General features: G+C 32.5%; 3 protein-coding genes across 6 annotated transcripts in view; 1 reads left to right on the forward strand and 2 right to left on the reverse strand.

Annotated features, from left to right (window-relative positions):
• LOC126824902 (condensin-2 complex subunit H2) overlaps positions 1-10,879 on the forward strand; it is an 88,677-nt gene extending 77,798 nt beyond the window's left edge. For all 4 annotated transcript variants that reach the window (XR_007681674.1, XM_050554331.1, XM_050554332.2 and 1 more), the window contains one exon: positions 9,586-10,879. Coding sequence is in view for 3 of the 4 variants with exons in the window: in XM_050554331.1 (XP_050410288.1) it covers positions 9,586-9,750 (165 nt within the window). In the remaining variant the exon portion in view is untranslated. The remainder of the gene's footprint in view (positions 1-9,585) is intronic.
• The window catches only part of LOC126824906 (GDP-D-glycero-alpha-D-manno-heptose dehydrogenase), a 51,605-nt gene extending 39,429 nt beyond the window's left edge, over positions 1-12,176 (reverse strand). The window contains exon 1 of the mRNA XM_050554340.2: positions 12,159-12,176. The gene's annotated coding sequence lies outside the window, so the exon portion shown is untranslated. The remainder of the gene's footprint in view (positions 1-12,158) is intronic.
• Positions 12,177-15,445: 3,269 nt separating this feature from the next.
• Positions 15,446-19,467, reverse strand: LOC126824901 (uncharacterized). Its single transcript, XM_050554330.2, has 2 exons — positions 17,013-19,467; positions 15,446-16,402 (listed from the first exon to the last, which is right to left on the reverse strand). The coding sequence occupies exons 1-2, from the start codon at positions 18,798-18,800 to the stop codon at positions 16,184-16,186; spliced, it is 2,007 nt and encodes a 668-aa protein (XP_050410287.1). The 5' UTR covers positions 18,801-19,467; the 3' UTR covers positions 15,446-16,183.
• Between the last annotated feature and the right edge of the window lie 1,513 nt (positions 19,468-20,980).

The following is a 20,980-nucleotide window of genomic DNA, read 5'->3' on the forward strand; positions in this document are numbered from 1 at the left end:
CATTTCAGGCCATAACTTTCTGGATTATTGCTCCTGATTATACATAAAATCGCATTTGTTTTTAGCTTGTTCTCTATCCATCTCTTGCAAAATGTGGGCGTATCCTGCCTGGCAGCCGCTGGTAAAATTTTCCAGAGCATGCAATGCATACAGCAAACAAAAACATATTTTTATACGCCCACATCGAAATGTGGTCATTTATTGTTGTGACCCCTGTCCGTCGGTAGCTCTAGAGGCTTAGGTTAATAATTACTGGCATTCTTGTTGTCGCTCTGGACTCTAAAGTTAATATTCGATTGACTTTAGATTTATACACAGTGTTTAAGGTCATGAGACAAAGAATGCTATTGATTTTCAATGATTTCTGATAATTACTGCCAGAGTTATGGCCCTTAATCACTTTCAAATATCTTGTGGATTTTCTAGAGGCTAAAGTCAATTTCCAGTTGTCTTAAAATTTATACACAGTGTTTAAAGTCATGAGACAAAGAATCATATTGATTTTCAATGATTTCTGATAATTACTGCCTGAGTTAACACAATGTTAAAGGTCATATGAGAAGATTGACTTTATATTTATACAGGGTTAACAGTCATGAGACGAAGCCTATCTATTTTCAACGATTTCGAACAAAAGAAAAAATATGCGACAACCCTTGTTGACTCCCTGGACGACTTAGCTGCTGTGGGCATATGTTTTGTTACCTGGCAACCCGGAAAACATGCAGTGAAAAAAAATCATATATAAATTTGAGACTTTTGTTGATGTTTGAGTTAAAAAAAATTTGTTTTGTATGTGAACAGATGTCTCTATGTAAAATCTGATGCAATATTATTTTATCAATATCATGATGACCTAAATCTATATCTACAGATCAAATTAGATATAATAATCTAAAGTGGTATTAATATTTGGAATGGAAAATAAAAAGGAATAATTAATTTAATGCACAATATCATATTAAAAATACCCCCCAACTCATGTATCATAATGGACTACTTTGAGTGAAGTATTTGCATATTTTGAGACACCATGAAAACCACTATAAAATATGTGCATCTTATCTTAATATATTGTTAGATCTGTTTCATATTTTGCACACAACTGTTAAAAACCCATTTAATAAAACATTTGTTTTCACCAATTGTTGACGAGAGTGATATTTATGTAATACCTTTTAAGGGTGTTGCCATGTCAAACCTATGATAACTTTGCAATTAATTTTATATTATTTTTCAAACTCTGCTCCACATAAATTTGGTATGATCTTTAAATAGACATCTGAAGCTGCGATTCAAGTCATAGTTTGGGCACATATCTCTTGTGGTTTTAAATTTTAAAGATATTAAATTTTGAAATCGGCTTAAAAATGATAAATTTTTGTCATAAATCTAAAAAGTTCTCAGACTTGCCTGATCCGAATTAAATAATTTTTGGCATGCAAATAGCTAAGCTAGTGCTTAATAAAATTACAATAGTGTTTTTTGATGGTGCCAACAATAATACCAAAATTACAGAAAATCAAAATATTTCATAGGTTGTTATGTAAACATTGAATAAAATCTTATTTCATATAAACGTTGAATAAAATCTATTTCATATAATCACAATTCGTCCCAAAGAAATATGTTCTTTCGAATGTAAGCTTCAATTTGACGCCAAGTTTGTTCAAATCGGTTGAGTAGAACTTGGATTTTTTCATCGTTTCCCTTGGTTTACAAAAAAGGTCCTTTTGAATCGTGAAGTATTCGTTTAATAAGTAATGCGATGTGTAAACAATTGAACAATTGTTAGTGTATTTCATGAAAAATAATATGAGATCTTCGTCCCATAAAACAAAGGAAAAACAAATAGAGCCACCTTTACGTTATCGGCAACTGTCAAAAAGACTGGTCATTCGAGATCAAAGGAATTCCCCCTAGGCCTAGTCTAGTTGTTGTGTACCAGAAATGACCAAAACAAGGCTACAGAAGCATATTTCTATGCAGAAACAAAGACAACTGAGCTACTATATTTACCGTGACGTTCAAAACAAATTCAGATTCCCTATTGACCTATCCAGATTGACCTATTCGGTGAAGTGAACGTTTCTTTCTGTTGACGATTTATGTTTTTAGGGGAAAAGGAGACAGGTACTAAAGTAATTAAACATATTTTGACTTTTATGAGTACATGGATAGTTAAATAACATGTTTACACTTTAATATCATACAATAAATCAAGAATATCATTTTTTACAATTTAACATTCTTAGTTTGAACTTATTTTATTGCATCAACATTACATTTTCAGTACAGATGGATTGTACCAAACTAAAACAACTTATTAACCTTTTTCATTATATAAAAATGTAATCCTTATAAGACATATAGAGGTAGATTTGCTTGATAACGATATCTGTATGTGTATCGAAACGTAGCATGTTAATAAATTCAGAAGTAGTATATCCATATAAGTGTTTTTAATTTATATAAAAATGCTTCAAATGATTACTAAGATAAATGAAATAAAACAAGTAATATGGTGGAATATTAACTAAACATATTCACGTATAACATTAAAAAAAAATAGTACTGATACAACATACAAGTGCACAGGATCTTCTATGGATGTAAAGATACTACAAATTATAGTTAATATCTGAGTTTAAATTTATACACAGAGTTTATGGTCATGAGACAAAGAAGCCTTTTGATTTTCAACAATTTCCGATAATTACTGCTAGAGTTATGGTCCTTGAATATTTGAGAAATCTTGTTTACGCGCTAGAGGCTAAAGTTAATATAAATTGATACAGTGTTTAAGGTCATGAGACAAACACTCGAAACACGTTCTAATGATTTCTGATAATGGGTTGTTACTCGTAATCAGAATTTAGTGTGTTGTAAATGTGTCCAACCCTTGTTGACTGCCTGCCCGGATGACTTAGCTGCTGTGGGTGTATGTTTGGTTGCTTGGCAACCTATCTTTAATTGTATCTGACTTCAGATAGGTCTATGAGAGAAATGCTCACCTTTTTTATAGGACACTCCTACAAGCATAACGTTAATTTACGAAGGTTTCCTCAGATTCAAATAGGGCTGTATGATATTCTCGATATAGTCATTTATCGCGATATGGTATTTTCAGACCCAACAACGATATCATGTGGCCAAATATCGTCGATATAGTGGTTTATCGAATATCGCCAATAACTTCAAATATCGAAAAAAATTATAAAAATAGATAATAAATACACTATACAGCAGTGGAAATTAGCCGACGGCAATAAACTATAATAAAACTAATGTTTTGAGAATCGTTAAATTTTGAAAACAGTTGCGCAGTGTCCGCAGCCGTTTTTCACTGCATCGTGCATTACTTTTACTTTTACTTTTGTTTTTAGTCGACAATAAATTGTCAGTTGTTACTACATGTAAAGCTTAGGCCTACTAAACGCCTGAAATTTCCCACTACCGCGGCTAATTACCAGGCTATAAATAGGTTGTCATATTTTTAAAAAACGAATATTTTTAGAAAACTCTAAGAAACTTATTTATGTTAACGGTTTTGGCTCTTCATGTAATATGTGATTAAAGTATTTGTTTCATGGCTGTGGACTGTTAAATTATTTCAAATGTGACTATAAAGTGTTAGAGGACCTATAAATACCAAGTATAATATGCTTTCAACAATATTTTGCATCTAATCAGCTATAATCAATTTTTTATATGAATTCGAAGAAATCAAAGATGGCTGCCAACAACGTAGGCCTAAACAACTTAATTTCTGTAAATAATTGTCAATTTAACGATTCTACACAACCTTCCACAGTTACTGCTTTAAATAACTATACATTAAATACTTTAGAATGCATTAAAAAACTAATTTCGGCTACATTTAGAGACAATATTGAAATTACCAGCAAGGCACAAGGAAAGTGCATAGTCTTTCACTTCAACTCTGGATTTTTCCTGATATTCATTAGATGTCTTCAAATATACTACAGAACTCTTTCTAAACAGGACTATGTCAACTTTGAAATCACTGAACGATTGGATAAAGAAGGCAGAGTGGCAGCAAGAATATATAGAGTGAATTTGCAGAAACGATCCTGCACCCTAAGCCTTTTTCCCACCCAGTGCTCTGGTCTACTCAATGGTCAATGTATTTCTTTATTCCTTTCTGATCATCTTTTAGCCATATTAGACTTAATTAATGAAGATGAGGCTACAAAACTTAATCTTTGTGTCAGGGAAAAATTCAACCAAGTCATCAGAGAAAAGGCAAGAGAAGATCATGGGTATACTAATATAAATGCTAACTACTCTACATCACCTTTAAAGAATACAGGCCTAACCTCGAGTACCCCTACAACCTCCCTCGAAGACAATTTTTCTCATAATGGCAGCAGTAGATACCTCACCCTTATTCCCAACGAACATGATACTGCGACTATCTTAACTTTGTCTCCACTGAGCTTACTGTCCCCAATTATTTCGAATTCACTATATACAACTATTGACAGCACCAACTGTGAAGATAGCCAGCAGAGTAAATTCAAGCAATCCATCACACCATCTGTTGTTAAAACATTATTCACAGATTCAAAATCATCCCCAGATCAAAATAACAACAATCCCTCCCCTAATTACGAGGACATTTGTGTAAATAATTCATGTCATCTTAACCTATATGATCAACTGAATAAAATTGGTGAGGCTATTGATCGTTTATCCAGTCAATTACAAGTTTTAACCAAGTCCCATGAACATTTAAAAGAAAAAGTTAACAAAATTAATACAGATGAAGAAATTACTATTAATCAATCAACACATATTACCAATAATGACTGCTTTCAATACAACAACAGAAGAATTAAACCTTTAGACTATAAACAAAATGTTCTTATTGGATCTTCATTATTTAAAGGAATTAATGTACGATCAGTTGATAACACCAATTCTACTGAAATTAGAACAATGCCCGGTGCCTGTATTGCTAATGTGATTGACTATTGCCATTTTTCTAATACAGTATTAAATATTATTTTTCTAATTGGCTCCAATGATTCAAGTAATTCCCCCTATATAGACTACACAAGATCCCAATATAAATCCCTTATAGAAAAGTGTCATCTTAAATTCCCCAATGCAGTCATTAAATTCATCAAGCTTCTACCAAGAAAATCCAACAAAGTAAATAGTGTCATAAACAGAATTAACAACATTCTTTATGATGTTTGTAAACAATATACCAATGTTATTTTCTTAGATCATTATGCTCTATTTTATGATTTTCCTGCTCAATTCTATCAAATTCACTTGTATCAAAGTTCCACACATTTAAATGCCACCGGTTGTAGATTACTAAGTGCTTTTATTTGTAATAATCTTCCTAAAGTTAAGCACCATAGTGGTTACTATTCAAGATTCTTTTAACATGTCACAGCCATGTAGCAGGCCTAATATTGTAATTTTCATTACTCGCATTTGGTCTTAATTGATATTAATTAGTGTATTATCTGTGTCTAGTCACATAACTGTTCTTATTGTGTGTATGTTATATTTTACAGTTTACAGTTAGTTATTTATGAATACAGTTCTTACTAAGAAAGGACTACATGTTTCTCATTTGAATGTCTGTCACTTTGTAAACAAACTATCTGAACTTAGCATTTTTATTCAACAATTTGATATTTTTGGAATATCAGAATCTCATTTACATAACTTAGATGTTAATACTTTTGATTTAGCTATATCTGGATTTAGTTTACCTTATAGAAAAGATGAATGTAACTCAAGTCATTCCAGAACTTTAGTATATATTAAATATCACCTCTCAACTAAAAGAAGGGATGATTTAGAAAACTAATATTGAAGTTATTTGGTTTGAAGTACATTTTACTAATTCTAAACCACTATTATTGTGTAACTTATACCGAAATCCTTCTTCCACTAGACAATGGCTAGATTCCTTTACTATTATGTTAGAAAATGCCTGGAATTGTGACTATGAAATTTTACTATTTGGTGATATAAATATCGATATAAGTAATAATCAAAACCTATATTGGCCTGATCTACTTTCACTTTATGGTTTATATCCAATAATTACTACACCAACTCGTATCACCAATTCATCTTCTACTATTATTGATCACATTTTTGTTTCCTGTCCTGAAAATATTACAGAAACCTCTGTTCCAACCTATTCAATTTCTGATCACTATTCAGTATGCTGTACATGGAATAAGAAAGGTACTAAAATCACTAAAATTGGTCACACTTTTATTACTTATCGCTCTTTTAAATCATTTAATAAAGAGGCTTTTCTGCAGGATGTAGACAATGCTCATTTTTATGTTTATGAATTTAATGATCCTGATCTTGCCTTACAAAGTCTTTATTCTACATTACAACCTATTATAGACAAACATGCTCCAATTAAGACAAAAAAAGTTAAAAATTATTATAAACCCGATTGGCTAACTTCTGAAATATTAACATTAATTCATAGAAGGGATAAGTTTAAGAAAGTAGGTGATATTGCCAATTATAAAATATTAAGAAATAAGATTAAGTCTAAAATAAGGGATAATAAGAAAAAGTGTCTAGAATCTTTAATTAAAGATAGAAAAAACAGTAAATCTATTTGGAAAGCCATTAATACAGCTAAAAGTGAAGGAGGTAATAACAATACTATTTCAGATATTAGTGCTGATGATTTTAATATTTTCTTTATTAATGCTGCATCTTCCATTATTCCGAATTCTACTACTCAACTAAGTAATGACAATTCTAACTTAATTTCTAACTTTGTATCTGAGCATATTGATAATAAGACATTCTGTCATGTTCCATATATGACTATAAATCAAGTATATAAACTGCTCTCTTCTCTTGATCCAACTAAATCTGTAGGATTAGATAGACTTGGTCCTTTCTTCATCAAACATGCAGCCTATTTTTTATCTGATTCATTAACCTATATTTATAATTTTAGTATTGATAAAAATATATTTCCTTCTTCTCTCAAACATGCTAAAGTTTTACCATTATACAAATCTGGTGCTAAAAATGATCCTAGTAATTATAGGCCAATATCTATTTTACCTACATTATCTAAACCATTAGAAAAACATATTTCTCAATCCATTAATTCTTTCCTTGAGAAATATAACTTGCTTTATTCAAATAAATCAGGATTTAGATCCAATAGCTCTTGTCAAACGGCATTAACTAATATTTCTGATAACATTTATCATGCTATTAATAATAATCTGTATACAGGTATGGTATTTATTGATTTCCGCAAAGCCTTTGATTTAGTAAATCATAATCTTCTACTTCAAAAACTGAAATTATATAATTTATCTTGTACTCTTATTAAATTGTTAACTTCCTATTTATATAATAGACAACAATGTACCAGTATTGGACAAACTTATTCTGCCCCTGCTATGATAACTCAAGGTGTTCCCCAAGGTTCAATCCTTGGTCCTTTGTTATTTAATTTATTTATTAATGATCTACCTTTACATTTACATGTTAATAGTGATTTATTTGCTGATGATACTACTGTCTATTTCTCATCTTCTGATGTTACTTCATTAATTACCACACTGCAAAATGAAACTTCTATTATTCAAAATTGGTGTTCCACAAATGACATGGTAATTAATGAAACCAAAACTAAAACAATGAGTATTACACCTTCTTCAAATTACTTTCAACAAAATTTCAAATTCACATAAATAATTCACCTTTAGAAAATGTCTCTACATTTAAACTTTTAGGCATCATTTTTGATGAAAATTTCACTTGGTCTCCTCATGTTGATCATTTATCTAAGCTTCTTCGACAGAAAAATTTTCAATTACGCAAATTAAAACAGTTGCTTCCTACTGAAGTACTTAAATTGTTCTATTTTGCTCATATTCAATCTCATATAAATTATTGCTCCACTATTTGGGACTCTTGTTCAATTACATCTATATCTAAACTTGAGAGACTTCAAAAATTATCCTTTAAATTAATTTACAATAGACCTATCTCTGATCATTCCTTCTCATCTAATTATCAGTTTTTATCTTCATCCTTAAATCTTCAAACTATTTATCAAAGACTTTTAATTAACAAATATATTTTTGTTTATAAAATTATCCATAAACTTTGTCCATCATATTTATATAATATTTTTCATTATAACACCACTCCATATTCATCTCTCAATAATAGACTTTCTATCTGTAGACCTAATAATGAAATATTTAAATGTAGTTTACAATATAGAGGCACAGTGCTTTGGAATTCTCTCCCATATTCACTTAAAACTATTAAAAATCTTCATTTATTTAAGAAAAATATCACTAGGCATGTTATTTCTTCTTCTTAACCTGTAGCCTATATTTAATATATCAACTACTTACTACATATTATCTATCATATTACTTTTAGTTTTGAAGTTAAACTATTTAGCTTATCAATATATATTTGAATGTTTTGTGTGTGAGTATTTGTTAAGTGTCTTGTTCTGTTACTGTCTTTTTCATTTCTTTGTTATAAAGGGCAAAATTGTAAACAGGCTCTAAGCCTAATTTTTCACCTTTGAAAATAAAGATATTATTATTATTATTATTATAAAGCAAGAAGAATAAAACGATCTATAAATAGATTACTGTCACTGTTAGGCCAGGAATACCGCAGCCAATTGAATGCTTGAATGGGAAGATAGTCCGGATCATTTAGTATTTGTTAAACTGTTTGAACTTACAATACAAGACTTGAAGACCGCATCTACTTACTTTCGCTGCACATGATATTTGAGAATTTTCTTACACAAGGTCACAAGTAGACGCTTTTTAAACATCAACGGTTGTATTTAATGTTTATCCAAAAAGGATGTTGTTTTGTTCATTTTAATAAATTTTATATTATAAAAAGAGCAAAGGTTAAAGTGTACGAATAAAGCAATTCTCACCCACAATTCTTACTCACACTGTAGTCAGCTTTAATGAATTTATATTTAATTTATTTAATAGCAAAGTGACATTATTATTAAACATGCATTATGCAAGAGCAAAATCTGCTTATTCCAAGTCTTTCTTTAGGCCTGAAATGTTATCAAAATTATCAATTAGACATTAATTAAATATCCAGACCATAATAAACTCTCGATGTCAAGGCTAGCCTTCGATGTTGGCTGGATTAGATTCCTATATGCCGCTAACGGACATTGATAATTAAATTTAAAAAAAGTGGATGATCGAGACTATGCTGTTTATATTAATTATTTTAGTAATGATGACCGAGACTATGCAAAAATTTCACCTGCTTCTTTCTCGGCTCATAGTGGATCAGTTTGACTGAAATTTTCAGCAAATTACCTTTAGACTATCTAGTTTTTAACTATTATAGCGAGAACTGCCATCTCTTTATCTTATCTCCCATAATGTATCTTTAAATATCGCGATATATAACTATATTGTTGAAAAAAATGCCAATATCGATATCGTCCCTTTTTGCAATATCGTACAGCCCTAGATTCAAACCCCTCCTTCAAATTGATGTGTCATTTTATGGCTATTTTTTGTTTAACTCCAGGTCAATGCAGGAAATATCCAGATACATAAACATGAGAATTTCCTGAAAGCAATGGATGAATTTGAACTGGAATTATTGAGTATGGTACGACATCATGAAGAGTTAGCTAACAAACAATACGATGCACCCTCACAGTCAAATTCTGGTGAAGCTATTTCTGTTTGATGATCAACTGATGTTTTATTTCTACAACTATGTTTTTATTGACAAAAATATATGAACATTTTTCTTTATTGGAAATTGTCCTAACTAGCTGGTGACTTAATTGTACATGTATTCAATTCATGTCACGTAACTTGCTGTCTTAAAGGGCAACCAAATAGATAGTCTATGAATATAATAAAAACTCTATATCCTTGAAGGAATATATCCAAACAACTGCTGGGAAAGTGTATCATATTTATATTTATCAAGATATTTCAAGGGAAGATATTTTCACCTTCGAAAAATTCACCACCATTATTTAGTTCACTTGGAAGATGATCAATCAAAGAGTATCAGGGTTACCGTGCAATGTACAAGTAATAAGAGTGCCAAGATATCAAGTTTCATTTATTTTGGGTAATTAAGTGATTTGAATCTGCATGTATATGATTTTGTCCTGGCCATTAGAAATATTTAAATGAAAAAATAAGTTCTGCAGTTTGAACATATAACCTAATTATGTTTTTTCAAGGCAATATTTATATTAGAAGACTGTCATTAGAATTGAAGCACAAAATATTTACATGTATATAGGAATGGCCAGACTTAATTCAGAACTTAAAACACATGAAATTAACTGTTTGAGGTGTACCTAAATTACCATTGTTATTTATTGAATTAAGTTGTGATAAAATTTGTAAACCTTTTGGGGGAGATGGATGGCCGTATGGTTGGCACGCGCTGTATCATACAGTCTGTCATTGAGTCGACTGGCGGGGTTTCAATTCCCCGGTTGTACGTGACAAGGGGTAGGGTCGCCTGTCCAACCTCGTGGGTTTTCTCTGGGTCCCCCGGTTTCCGCCTACTGCTAAAGACCCCTACACGCAAGTGAATTAATGAAATAAAATTGAACCATGTGTTCGTCCCGAAATGACCTAGTTTGTGTTGAGTGGACGTTAAACCCCATTTCTCTCGCTCTCTGTAAACCTTTTGGATATGATCATTTATTAAAAGGTAGATTTTTACGTGAAGTTATGGTTAATTCTTTTAATAACTGGATTTTTAAATATGTAAATAAAATTGAAATATTTGATATACTTGCCGTTTAATAGAAATTGTAAATACTGTATATAAAAAAAGTAATTATATATCTTAATATTTTAGTTTTTTTATTTCATCAATTACCATTTTTAATGTTAATTTTTATATGCCCACATTTCAGTGTGAGTGTATTATGTCAACACCTGCTTGTTAGTCTGTCCGTTAACAGTTGACTTTTTCAAAAGGATTGAGCAATCAAACTGATTATCTATACTTAGATGGAAAACATGCTATACACTGTACCTCAATTAGAAGGAGAGTTGTTGTATTCCAAAGTCTCGACCAATCAAATTACTTATCGCTCTGCTTACCCTAAGCAGAAAATGCTCATTATCGAACTTAGTCAAGGTATTGATGTAATGAAGTTTACTCACTCTTACTTAATTAGAACTAAAGTTATCATGTCCCAAGGCATCAGCCAATCAAATGGCTTATCTCTGCTTACTCTAAGCAGAAAATGCTCTTCTTCGAACTCCATCAAGGCATTCGTCTAATGAACACCTACACAAAGTTTGAACATTGTTCCTCAATTAGAAGGAGAGTTATTGTGTCCCAAAGTCTCGACCAATCAAATTGCTTATCGCTCAGCTCACCCTAAGCAGAAAATGGTCATTATCGAACTTAATCAAGGTATTGATGAAATGAAACTATACACCAAGTTTCATCACTGTCACTTAATTAGAACTGAAGTTATCATGTCCCAAGGCATCAGCCAATCAAATGGCTTACCCTAAGCAGAAAATGCTCATCGTCGAACTTCATTAAGGCATCCTACACCAAGTTTGAACATTGTACCTCAATTATTGTATCCCAAAAAGTATGACCGACAGACAGACTCATTTTAATAGTCTCCTGCTTTCTTCGAAAGACGGGGAACAATAATGGAAATTGTTGAAATGAAAAAAGCTTCATCTCGTATATAAATTTAAACGATTGGATGATAAATGTAGTCAAATAGAGTGTTCACAAAAAATTGTGGATCACAATATACGATCACATTCTATGTGTGTATACGATCACATTTTATGTGTGCGTATAAAAAAAAACCATATGCAATATTATCAAATATAGCTTCGAAACGCCTAAATTTTAAGATATTGCAGTCTGAATAAAAATAAAAGTGACTTGCTTTGATTTCACAACAAAACAACTCATGGTTTCGAATAAAGTCTCTCCTTGTGACGTAATTTCATCCACATATTTCAACACCACTGTAGGAAATGTACATTCTTTCATATAGCTATATATTAAAATATATTAATAGGGCATTATCGATATCAACAGATAATAACTGTAATCAATTTGAAATAATCAAGTACTAGACTCACCTAATTTTAGAAAATCTAAACACTATCCTATAAAATTATAGTGTTTTTACAAGATGTTCATAGAAACCTCTATAGGCTGGTAAGGGGTAGACTCCTATTAAATTAAAACTCAAAATGTCTAACTTATGACTTGACAGATCGGTCTTAAATTTTGACACATGTAGAAGTAAGATTGAAATGAGGTTTACTATCTCATAAACATACGGTAATAAATATTTTTCCCTCACCATTCGTTTCTTGACTGCGTTCAGTGATGAGTATTTTCCGCTTTTGTCCATCATATCTTTTGGAATATTATAAACCTGTAACGGTAAATCTCTTTGATCTTCTGGGTATATTCTATGCCCGGAATAACTTGCGGTCTGGAAATCGTGGGTGGCTTTGGATATATACAGGGGAATTTGGGGTTATTCTTCTGAAAATTTTTCTTTAAACCTGTACCGGGTTATTCTTCCAGGGTAGGTTTTTTTGTCCCCCGCCTTTCGAAGAAAGCAGGGGACTATTAAAATGGGTTCGTCCGTCTGTCTGTCCGTCCGTCCGTCTGTCTGTCCGTCACACTTTTTGGGACACAATAACTCTCTTCCTAATTGAGCTAGAATGTTCAAACTTCGTGTATGTGTTTATTAGGTCAATGCCTTGATGGAGTTCGAAGATGAGCATTTTCCGCTTAGGGTAAGCAGAGATAAGCAATTTGATTGGTTGATGCTTTGGGACACGATAACTCTCTTCCTAATTGGGCTAGAATGTTCAAACTTGGTGTATGTGTTGATTAGGTCAATGCCTTGATGGAGTTCGAAGATGAGCATTTTCCGCTTAGGGTAAGCAGAGATAAGCAATTTGATTGGTTGATGCTTTGGGACACGATAACTTATAATTGAGCTAGAATGTTCAAACTTGGTGTATGTGTTTATTAGGTCAATGCCTTGATGGAGTTCGAAGATAAGCATTTTCCGCTTAGGGTAACCAAGATAAGCAATTTGATTGGTTGATACTTTGGGGCACGATAACTCTCTTCCTAATTGAGCTAGAATGTTCAAACTTGGTGTATGTGTTGATTAGGTCAATGCCTTGATGGAGTTCGAAGATGAGCATTTTCCGCTTAGGGTAAGCAGAGATAAGCAATTTGATTGGTTGATGCTTTGGGATACGATAACTTTAGTTCTAATTAAGTGAGATTGATGAAACTTGGTGTATAGTTTCATTACAGTAATACCTTGACTAAGTTTGATAATGAGCATTTTCTGCTCAGGGTAAGCAGAGCGATACGCAATTTGATTGGTCGAGACTTTGGAAAACAATAACTCTCCTACTTTGATTGTCCCCCGCCTTTCGAACAAAGCAGGGAACTATTAAAATGGGTTCGTCCGTCTGTCTGTTTGTCTGTCTGTCCGTTCCGCTTATTTGTGATAAATTTATATGTGTCCTCTAATTATTTTCCTATTTCGGCGGGGGACATCAGCCTCACTGTTGGCTTGTTATCCATAAGAAAACATGATATAAGGTTTTTCTTAAGTAATTCTGGGATATTCTCATCTTGCGTACATGTAAACATAGATGGTTTATAAGCAAGATAAAGTCCTCGACTTAAGTTATGCTGGGGAAGAAAGACTTCAGAAAAAAACCCTCAACAGAAAAACCTTGGCCGGCCTCGGTTATTCTTTTTCTCTGGCTATTTTCTTGGGCAATGTGAGGTAGTAGAATTTTGCCCTGACATTGACATTTCGACTTACTTTGCCCGGACACTGACATTTCCACTTACTTTTTTTTCCCCCCAACTTCCAAGGTATCTAGGGTTAACTGGAAAGTTAAATCACCAGAAATAAAGTTGTTGACTGGCAAAGATCATCTAAGCACTAATACTTCTTTAAATGCCTTAAGACTATCTATTTGTCATCCTTTCCATAATAAAACAATATACAACTATGAATTTTTAACTAAATTTATTGGGATTATGCAACTGTCATAAATTATTGTCAATATATATTTACATAATCAACACATGAATCTTACAAATGATATATATATATATTATATATATATATATATATATATATATATATATATATATATATATATTACAGGTAATATAATCAGACATTTGTCTAAAGTTACATTTAATACTGGTATTCACCTGTTTGCATAACCTAACAATTGAATTAAGTTTCTATTATTTGTTTGAATTTTGGACTAACTTAATAGAGTAAGAGATTTTATCATTTAAATTTAATGTGGATATTTCTAATCTGTGCAGAACAGTTGCATAAGTAACGGTGACTTTACATGTATCTTACTGTTAATTGCATCATGTTGAATTGGTTACAAAAATAAACTCTTTTAGCTTTAAAACATGTTAATGATCATAGTATGGAATGTCTAGTAACTCTTTATGGAAATAAATTTATACATTTAAAAACATGAACATCCTACAACTAAAATATCTAACTATGGCCACACCAATATAATTTTCTGTTCTTCAAGGTCCTGATAATGATAAATAAGTGAATTATGTAAAAGATGTTATTATGTGAAAGATGTTTTGTATTAACATTTCAAAACTTAAAATTTGTACCTAAATTCTTTAGAACAATGCCACCAAGTTCTTTTGGATTTTAAATAAGTTTTTCTTTCTGAATAAATAAAGAAGGAAATTTTATACAGGTGTTCGTCAAGAACAGAAAATCAAATTGGTGTGCCCTAAGGTAAGGGAGAAGAGAAAACAAAAAAGGTGAATGATTAAAAACTTGTATAGAGCTAAAAAATAATTATATCAGCTTGGCAAATCAAATGTTGTTTACTTATAACTACCCTGGCACAGTTTAAATAATTATTGTTGGGAGATTTGTCTGCGTATCTGATTGACTCTTTATATAAACACAATCAGCAGGACTATAGAAGTAATGACTTTAATTCCACTTGGACAAAATGACAGGCACTATTAATTAACACTGTTCCTGACATTTTTAATAGAAACAGACAAAATCTGAACCTGTCCCTAATGAACCTTGAATCTGTGCCCCCACAGTTTCTGACAGGTGCCTTATTTCCAACCTTGACAGACTAGGGTCAAGGCAACAATAATATAATGCAATGCTTACACATTGTAACAATATGTATGTAGTAAACATAAACAATTAATACAACCAAAAGTCCTACAACAAAACAAACAAATTTATAATTTAATTAATTGTCAAACTTCATGTAGATGTAGCCATGGTGGTATAGTAGTACATACATGTATTGAATAACAAAATGATCCAAAAAAAAAAAAAAGCCTTTAATCTAATATCTACATATTTATCACAGAACTTATTAATCACCATCAAATATTTAACAATTACCCCACAATATGTAATTAAAATGGAGAAATTAAAAATAACGAACTCCACGACTTCATCACAACAATAACAGAACAATAATAATGTTTAGACAGGTGACATAATCATTAAATATAAACATATTTAGTCTCTTGTATGTTTTTGTTTAGGTTATATACAATGGCTGATGAAATAATGAGGTAAGGCCATTAGAGGTTAACAACTGTAGGTCTAGACTGGACTTTATAAATCCTATTCAAAGATTTTATTGCACATTTGTTGTTTAATTCTTGCAATGTCTATATAGTTTGTTTTGTTTGCAGTCTGCTGGTTTGTTTTGTATGTAGTTCGGTCCTTCTTGTGTATTGAGCTATGAACTACTATCAATTGGTCCGATTTATAAAATTCCTTAATTCTTCAGTGTTTTCTACATTTTCAGTAAATTAAATACTTCAACATATAGTTGGTTAAATTTCATCTCTGGGGTGGCAAAATCTCTCAGGACCCAAACTTCAAATGTTGCAATTTACCCAAATAAACAGATTAATATTGAAGTATTTACTTAAACCCAAAAATATTTTGGCCTCCTAAGTTTTTACTTACATCATTCACAATTTTGCAATGTGAGAGTGTTACAACAAGATGCCAAGATCTCCCACGGCCTATAACCACAATGACTAGGAGGTTTTGCCATCCCTTTGATGATACAGTTTACTGTTTATCTGAATGTAAAGATTTATAAATTTGAGATCGGTGACTCATTTTTAGGATGGGGGAGATGATTTTTTCAATGTCTTGAATCCTCCGATGAAATCTTTCCCGGTCCCTAGCGTATTGCTCCCATGGGCCTCTACGACATGCTCTGTAGGCAAAGGACCAAGCATACATTCGATGTACGACGACTAATTTATCTTCATCTGCAAAATGTACCTGAAAAATAAAATATTTCCAACATTAATATTGAAATCAGTGAAACTGATGGAAGTCATATTCATTCAAATTTTCGATTATAATGATTCAGAATATACATACACTGGCCACTAATGATGGGTGTGGCCACCAGTATTGAAACATCACAAGACAAGCCCAAATACAGAAAATGAAAAGTCAAACTGATACTGATGTAATATTTATTGATAATTGCCATCTTTGTTTCGAGGTTTTAGATTTTTCTGCTATTTTTTTTATCATAAAATCCCAGAACAGTGCAACCTTTTTGGATTTATTCCTGAAAATATCTATTCCCCTTCTTCATTTTAGATGGGGGGTAAATTTCCTAGAGTGCTAAAGCATATCATCTGAGCAGCTACTGTATCCAGGGCTTGAACATAGTCAATTATTTTTAGAGTTAGTTATCATCATCATCAATACAAATACAGTGACTTATTGGTAGTCGGTATGTGCTCGCAATTTGCCATCACAACTGAGTGAAAGAGCTCTATAAGATTGTCTAACAGTAACTACATGTATCTCCTAACCAAAGACACCTTTTATACTAAAGTGGGTAATGGGGAAGACCTACATATTTGACTGGTATTACCTTTTTAGTTTTATTTTCTGAGCAATTTGATTGTTCTGTATCAGTTTTATTATCTGTAGAATGAATGTTCCAAGAAATGTTGAGTGATTCTATATTATTGTTGGTTGCACTAGCACATGTACCGGTACTTTGTTTTGGTATGGTTGATATATGATCTTTAAAGTTCATGGGATTCATTAAGTTCTGGGGAAACATTTCATCCATATTTGACCAATCATTATCATCATCATCATCGTCAATACTATCCCATGAATCATCAGTTTCTGTGTCATTGTCGCTAGCCACAAACTGAAAGATGTGAGATTTTATGGGACTTTGAGCGGTCTTCACTCCAACATAAAATGATTTAGGGCTTGGAGAAGAATGAAAGCTTTCAGATTGTTTTTCTTTTACGCGACGTTTTTTGGTTTTCTTTGAGTTATCTCGAACTAAGAGAATTATGGAATGCTTGCAACCGGCACTTTGCGGAAATTCCTTACATTCAGGTGTTACCCGTGTTATGTAAGCTGTACAGATATTGCACAATTTTTGTGAATCTTTATCTTCTTGCAGAACAGAAGTAGGTTTGATTTCTTCAGACTGAATCCCACGACAGTCTTTATTTTGTACAATTCCCAGTTCATTTTTGTGTTTTTTCTTTCCGATTATGTTCAGATGGATTTTAGTGGGTGAAGGGGAGGGATGACGATTATTATCTCCAACACATGACTTAGATACCTCATGAGCAGGATTCGATTTTTCGGCAGAATGAGTACTATTAGTCTTTCCTAGTTTTTCAATGAAAGGTAAAGCTTTTCCCAGAGAATTAGATAGCTCACAACCTGGGTGTGGGGTTACACATTCAATGTTACAATTGATTTCTTGTTTAGGCTCATTGAAATTCACTTTCTGTTCACAAACTTCACATTTCATTTTTATATTCGAATTCACTTCCTGTTCGCATTTCGTGTTAGAAACTGTCTGTGGTTCACTTTTGTCATTAATAATGCTATCTTTAATGACACTGTCAATATCTTTAACGACACTGTCACTGACAGCTATCGGTTTTGCGCTTAGTTCTTTCTCCATTACCGTAGGATCACATCCAGCACTTTGAATCACAGAATTTGATTTATTATCTTTCCTTGCACCCGAACATTCAGTGTTTTTATTTGAATAATGTTTGTGTTTGCTTTTTTTCTTATCAAATTTTCTATAGGCATTTCTTTCTGCTGTTGCTGCACCATTGTTGAAGTTATTTTGGTGAAAATATCCGGAATTGACTTTAAGCCATGGTGAATCTGGATGGATTGGAGATTTAAAGACTCCAGGGGACGACGTGTGACGTACGTAAGCTTGTTTACCAAGCAAACCTTGACTAAAACTCCAATGGTTTATAAACGATGATGAATAATTGCATTGTCCTCGTGTTGACCCCTGATCAAAATCTGAGGTACCGGTAATATTCATTGTCTTTTTATTTAAAGATCTGAATGGTGATTTCTGCATCAGCTCTTGACAACCACCGACTCCGAAGCCATTTAATGGCTTTGTATGAATACCGCCACCCCTACCATTACAATAATAATATGGTTCCATAATGGGCACTCTTCGGTTTCCGAAGTTTCTTTGACTTTTCATGTTGTCTTTTTTCGTTAATATATTTATTGGCGGAGGTGTAAATTCACAATTTGGACTGGAATTTTCGGATGAAACTTCTCCAGTACTATCTAGTCTTAATAGCTTTGGTTTACTCAAAGCACTAAAAGTATTTGACAAAAGTTTAATTGGTTCAAAATTTGTCCACATTTTGAACTAATTTAATTACAATAGTGTCACTTTCACAGTTCATAAAATTTTGTGGATAAGTTCAATTTACATAGCCATAAAATTATCCCAGTAATGAGGATAAGATTGAAATACATGTAAGTCAAAAATCACATTCTCCATATTTTTATTAACGTGAAAACCACCAGCTGTCTGAAATCCTCGCCGCGTGTTTTTATCAGAAATGAACATTTTTCTGGCATTAAGTCCTCTCTTGTCACTCAAAACATTTTCTGTATCTTCTAAAACACTTATTACACTCGATACTGCTAGTTTAGACATCTTAAAACTTAGTTGGTATATCTATTTTACGTCCTTCTTGCTTGATTGTTGTAAACATGTTTCATTATCTGTAAAAATTGAAGTCATGTCGGAAGAATCTATTTTTAGAATTGACCTTTCAACAATTGAAAATGGCGCCATATAAGATGTAGTTCCTACTTTTTCTGCCTTTTTGCCTGAAGATCTTGTTTCCATTTCTCCAGTATTAATATTTTCCTTAATTACATATCTATATGAACCCTATAGCATTGTTTTCGAGAATATTCATGCTTTTCGAATATATTTCAGAGTTAACATTGAGTGCTCTGGCTTGACCTATATTCATAAATATGCCAAGATAGGTCACTGTTGAGATATTGCATCAGTCGTTTTATAAAACATGCCAGTTCATGACACAAAGCTGAAAGGCGATCACGTAGTTTTTAACATGTCCTTAATGCGTCTTAACGGATATGTGATAATAGTCACGTCAAGATTTAATATTTAAAATTGTTAATAAATATTATAACTATGTCCTTTTCGATATAAACCAATGGGGAATTTTCTTATTTTTTTTTAGGCGGATGAGAATTTTCTCGTATTACGTAGAATGTCATGTGACTTATGAATCATCCAGAAGTTGCGCCTTTAATGATAATAAACAATATATTATCTGGAATGGAAACGAATGAAATGGGGTATACGTCCTACTTTTCTGAACCAACAGGGACGACATTGTGCAGTGTGGTCAGTGCAGGGTGAATGCTAGTGGTGTCTGACGAGGAACAGTGTCCAGTCCCAGTGCATGGTTCGTATGGGGCGCAAAAACGAAGGTCCCATGGGCATGTTAATGATGTGGTGTACCGACCGGTACACACGTGCACGTATTTAAATAACCCTTGGCAGTTGGAATCCGAAATAAGAGTATGCCGTTGTACAAATTTCACCCATATAATACACTACAAGTAGGCCTATCTTAGACAGTCATTTTCAAGCGGCGTGCCATCGAATTACAACTTGTATTTACAACCACAAGTGCACGACCCTTGCCAAAATACCACTGAAAATCCCAGAGAATAATCGACCATGACAAAGTGGGTGACTGAACAATTTGGCATTGTTGAAAATTGAAAATGACTTTATATTACTCCGCAATATTCATGTAGGCTTAATTGATTCATATTAAGGCTCGTAAACAAAGAAATAATATGATGTGATTGAAGTTTGCCTAACAACAATTTAATTTGATAGCCTACAAAAATTGCTAACCATTGGGCATTCATTGATTTGAGATTGTATAGGCCCTACTTTGTGTTTAACACACAAAAGTTCATCTACTATTTAATAGAGTAATAAGCGAATAGGCCTAGAATACATTTTCCTATACCCTATTTAAATAGAAGCCTTCTCAAATTATCACATCGTGGTATTTCTTTGCAATACCGGTACACCCCCATGCTTCGGCTTTCGACGGATTACGACACCGTCTTGAATACTTGATCGTATAGCCTAAGTCGTAAAAGATATGCATAGGCCTATTATATGTATTACCAATAATCGTATTATGGTAATCTTATTAAATTGCTAAATCGCCCCATAATTATATGTGCGATCTCCAGGTCAAACCGACTGACATCAGATTTAAGAGTTGGACCAGGGCCAGTGACAAGATGACACCGTGGGGGGCGTCCGGGAGTCCTCCCCGAGAAATGCTGGTCTGTGGAGTATATCCCGGGCGGGAAGTCATATACTTAGTTATATAAGCAGTTAGTTGAGTTAGTGTCGATCTAGATTGCGGGTCTCCCTAGCTAATAATTTTAAAACCCATTGAAAATATGACACTTTGTTTCACGATTTTTGGAAAATGGGTTTTCATTATTTCTTTTCAACAAAATATGAAT

Source organism: Patella vulgata, chromosome 6, assembly GCF_932274485.2.
Source record: "Patella vulgata chromosome 6, xgPatVulg1.2, whole genome shotgun sequence".
Lineage (NCBI taxonomy): Eukaryota > Metazoa > Mollusca > Gastropoda > Patellidae > Patella > Patella vulgata.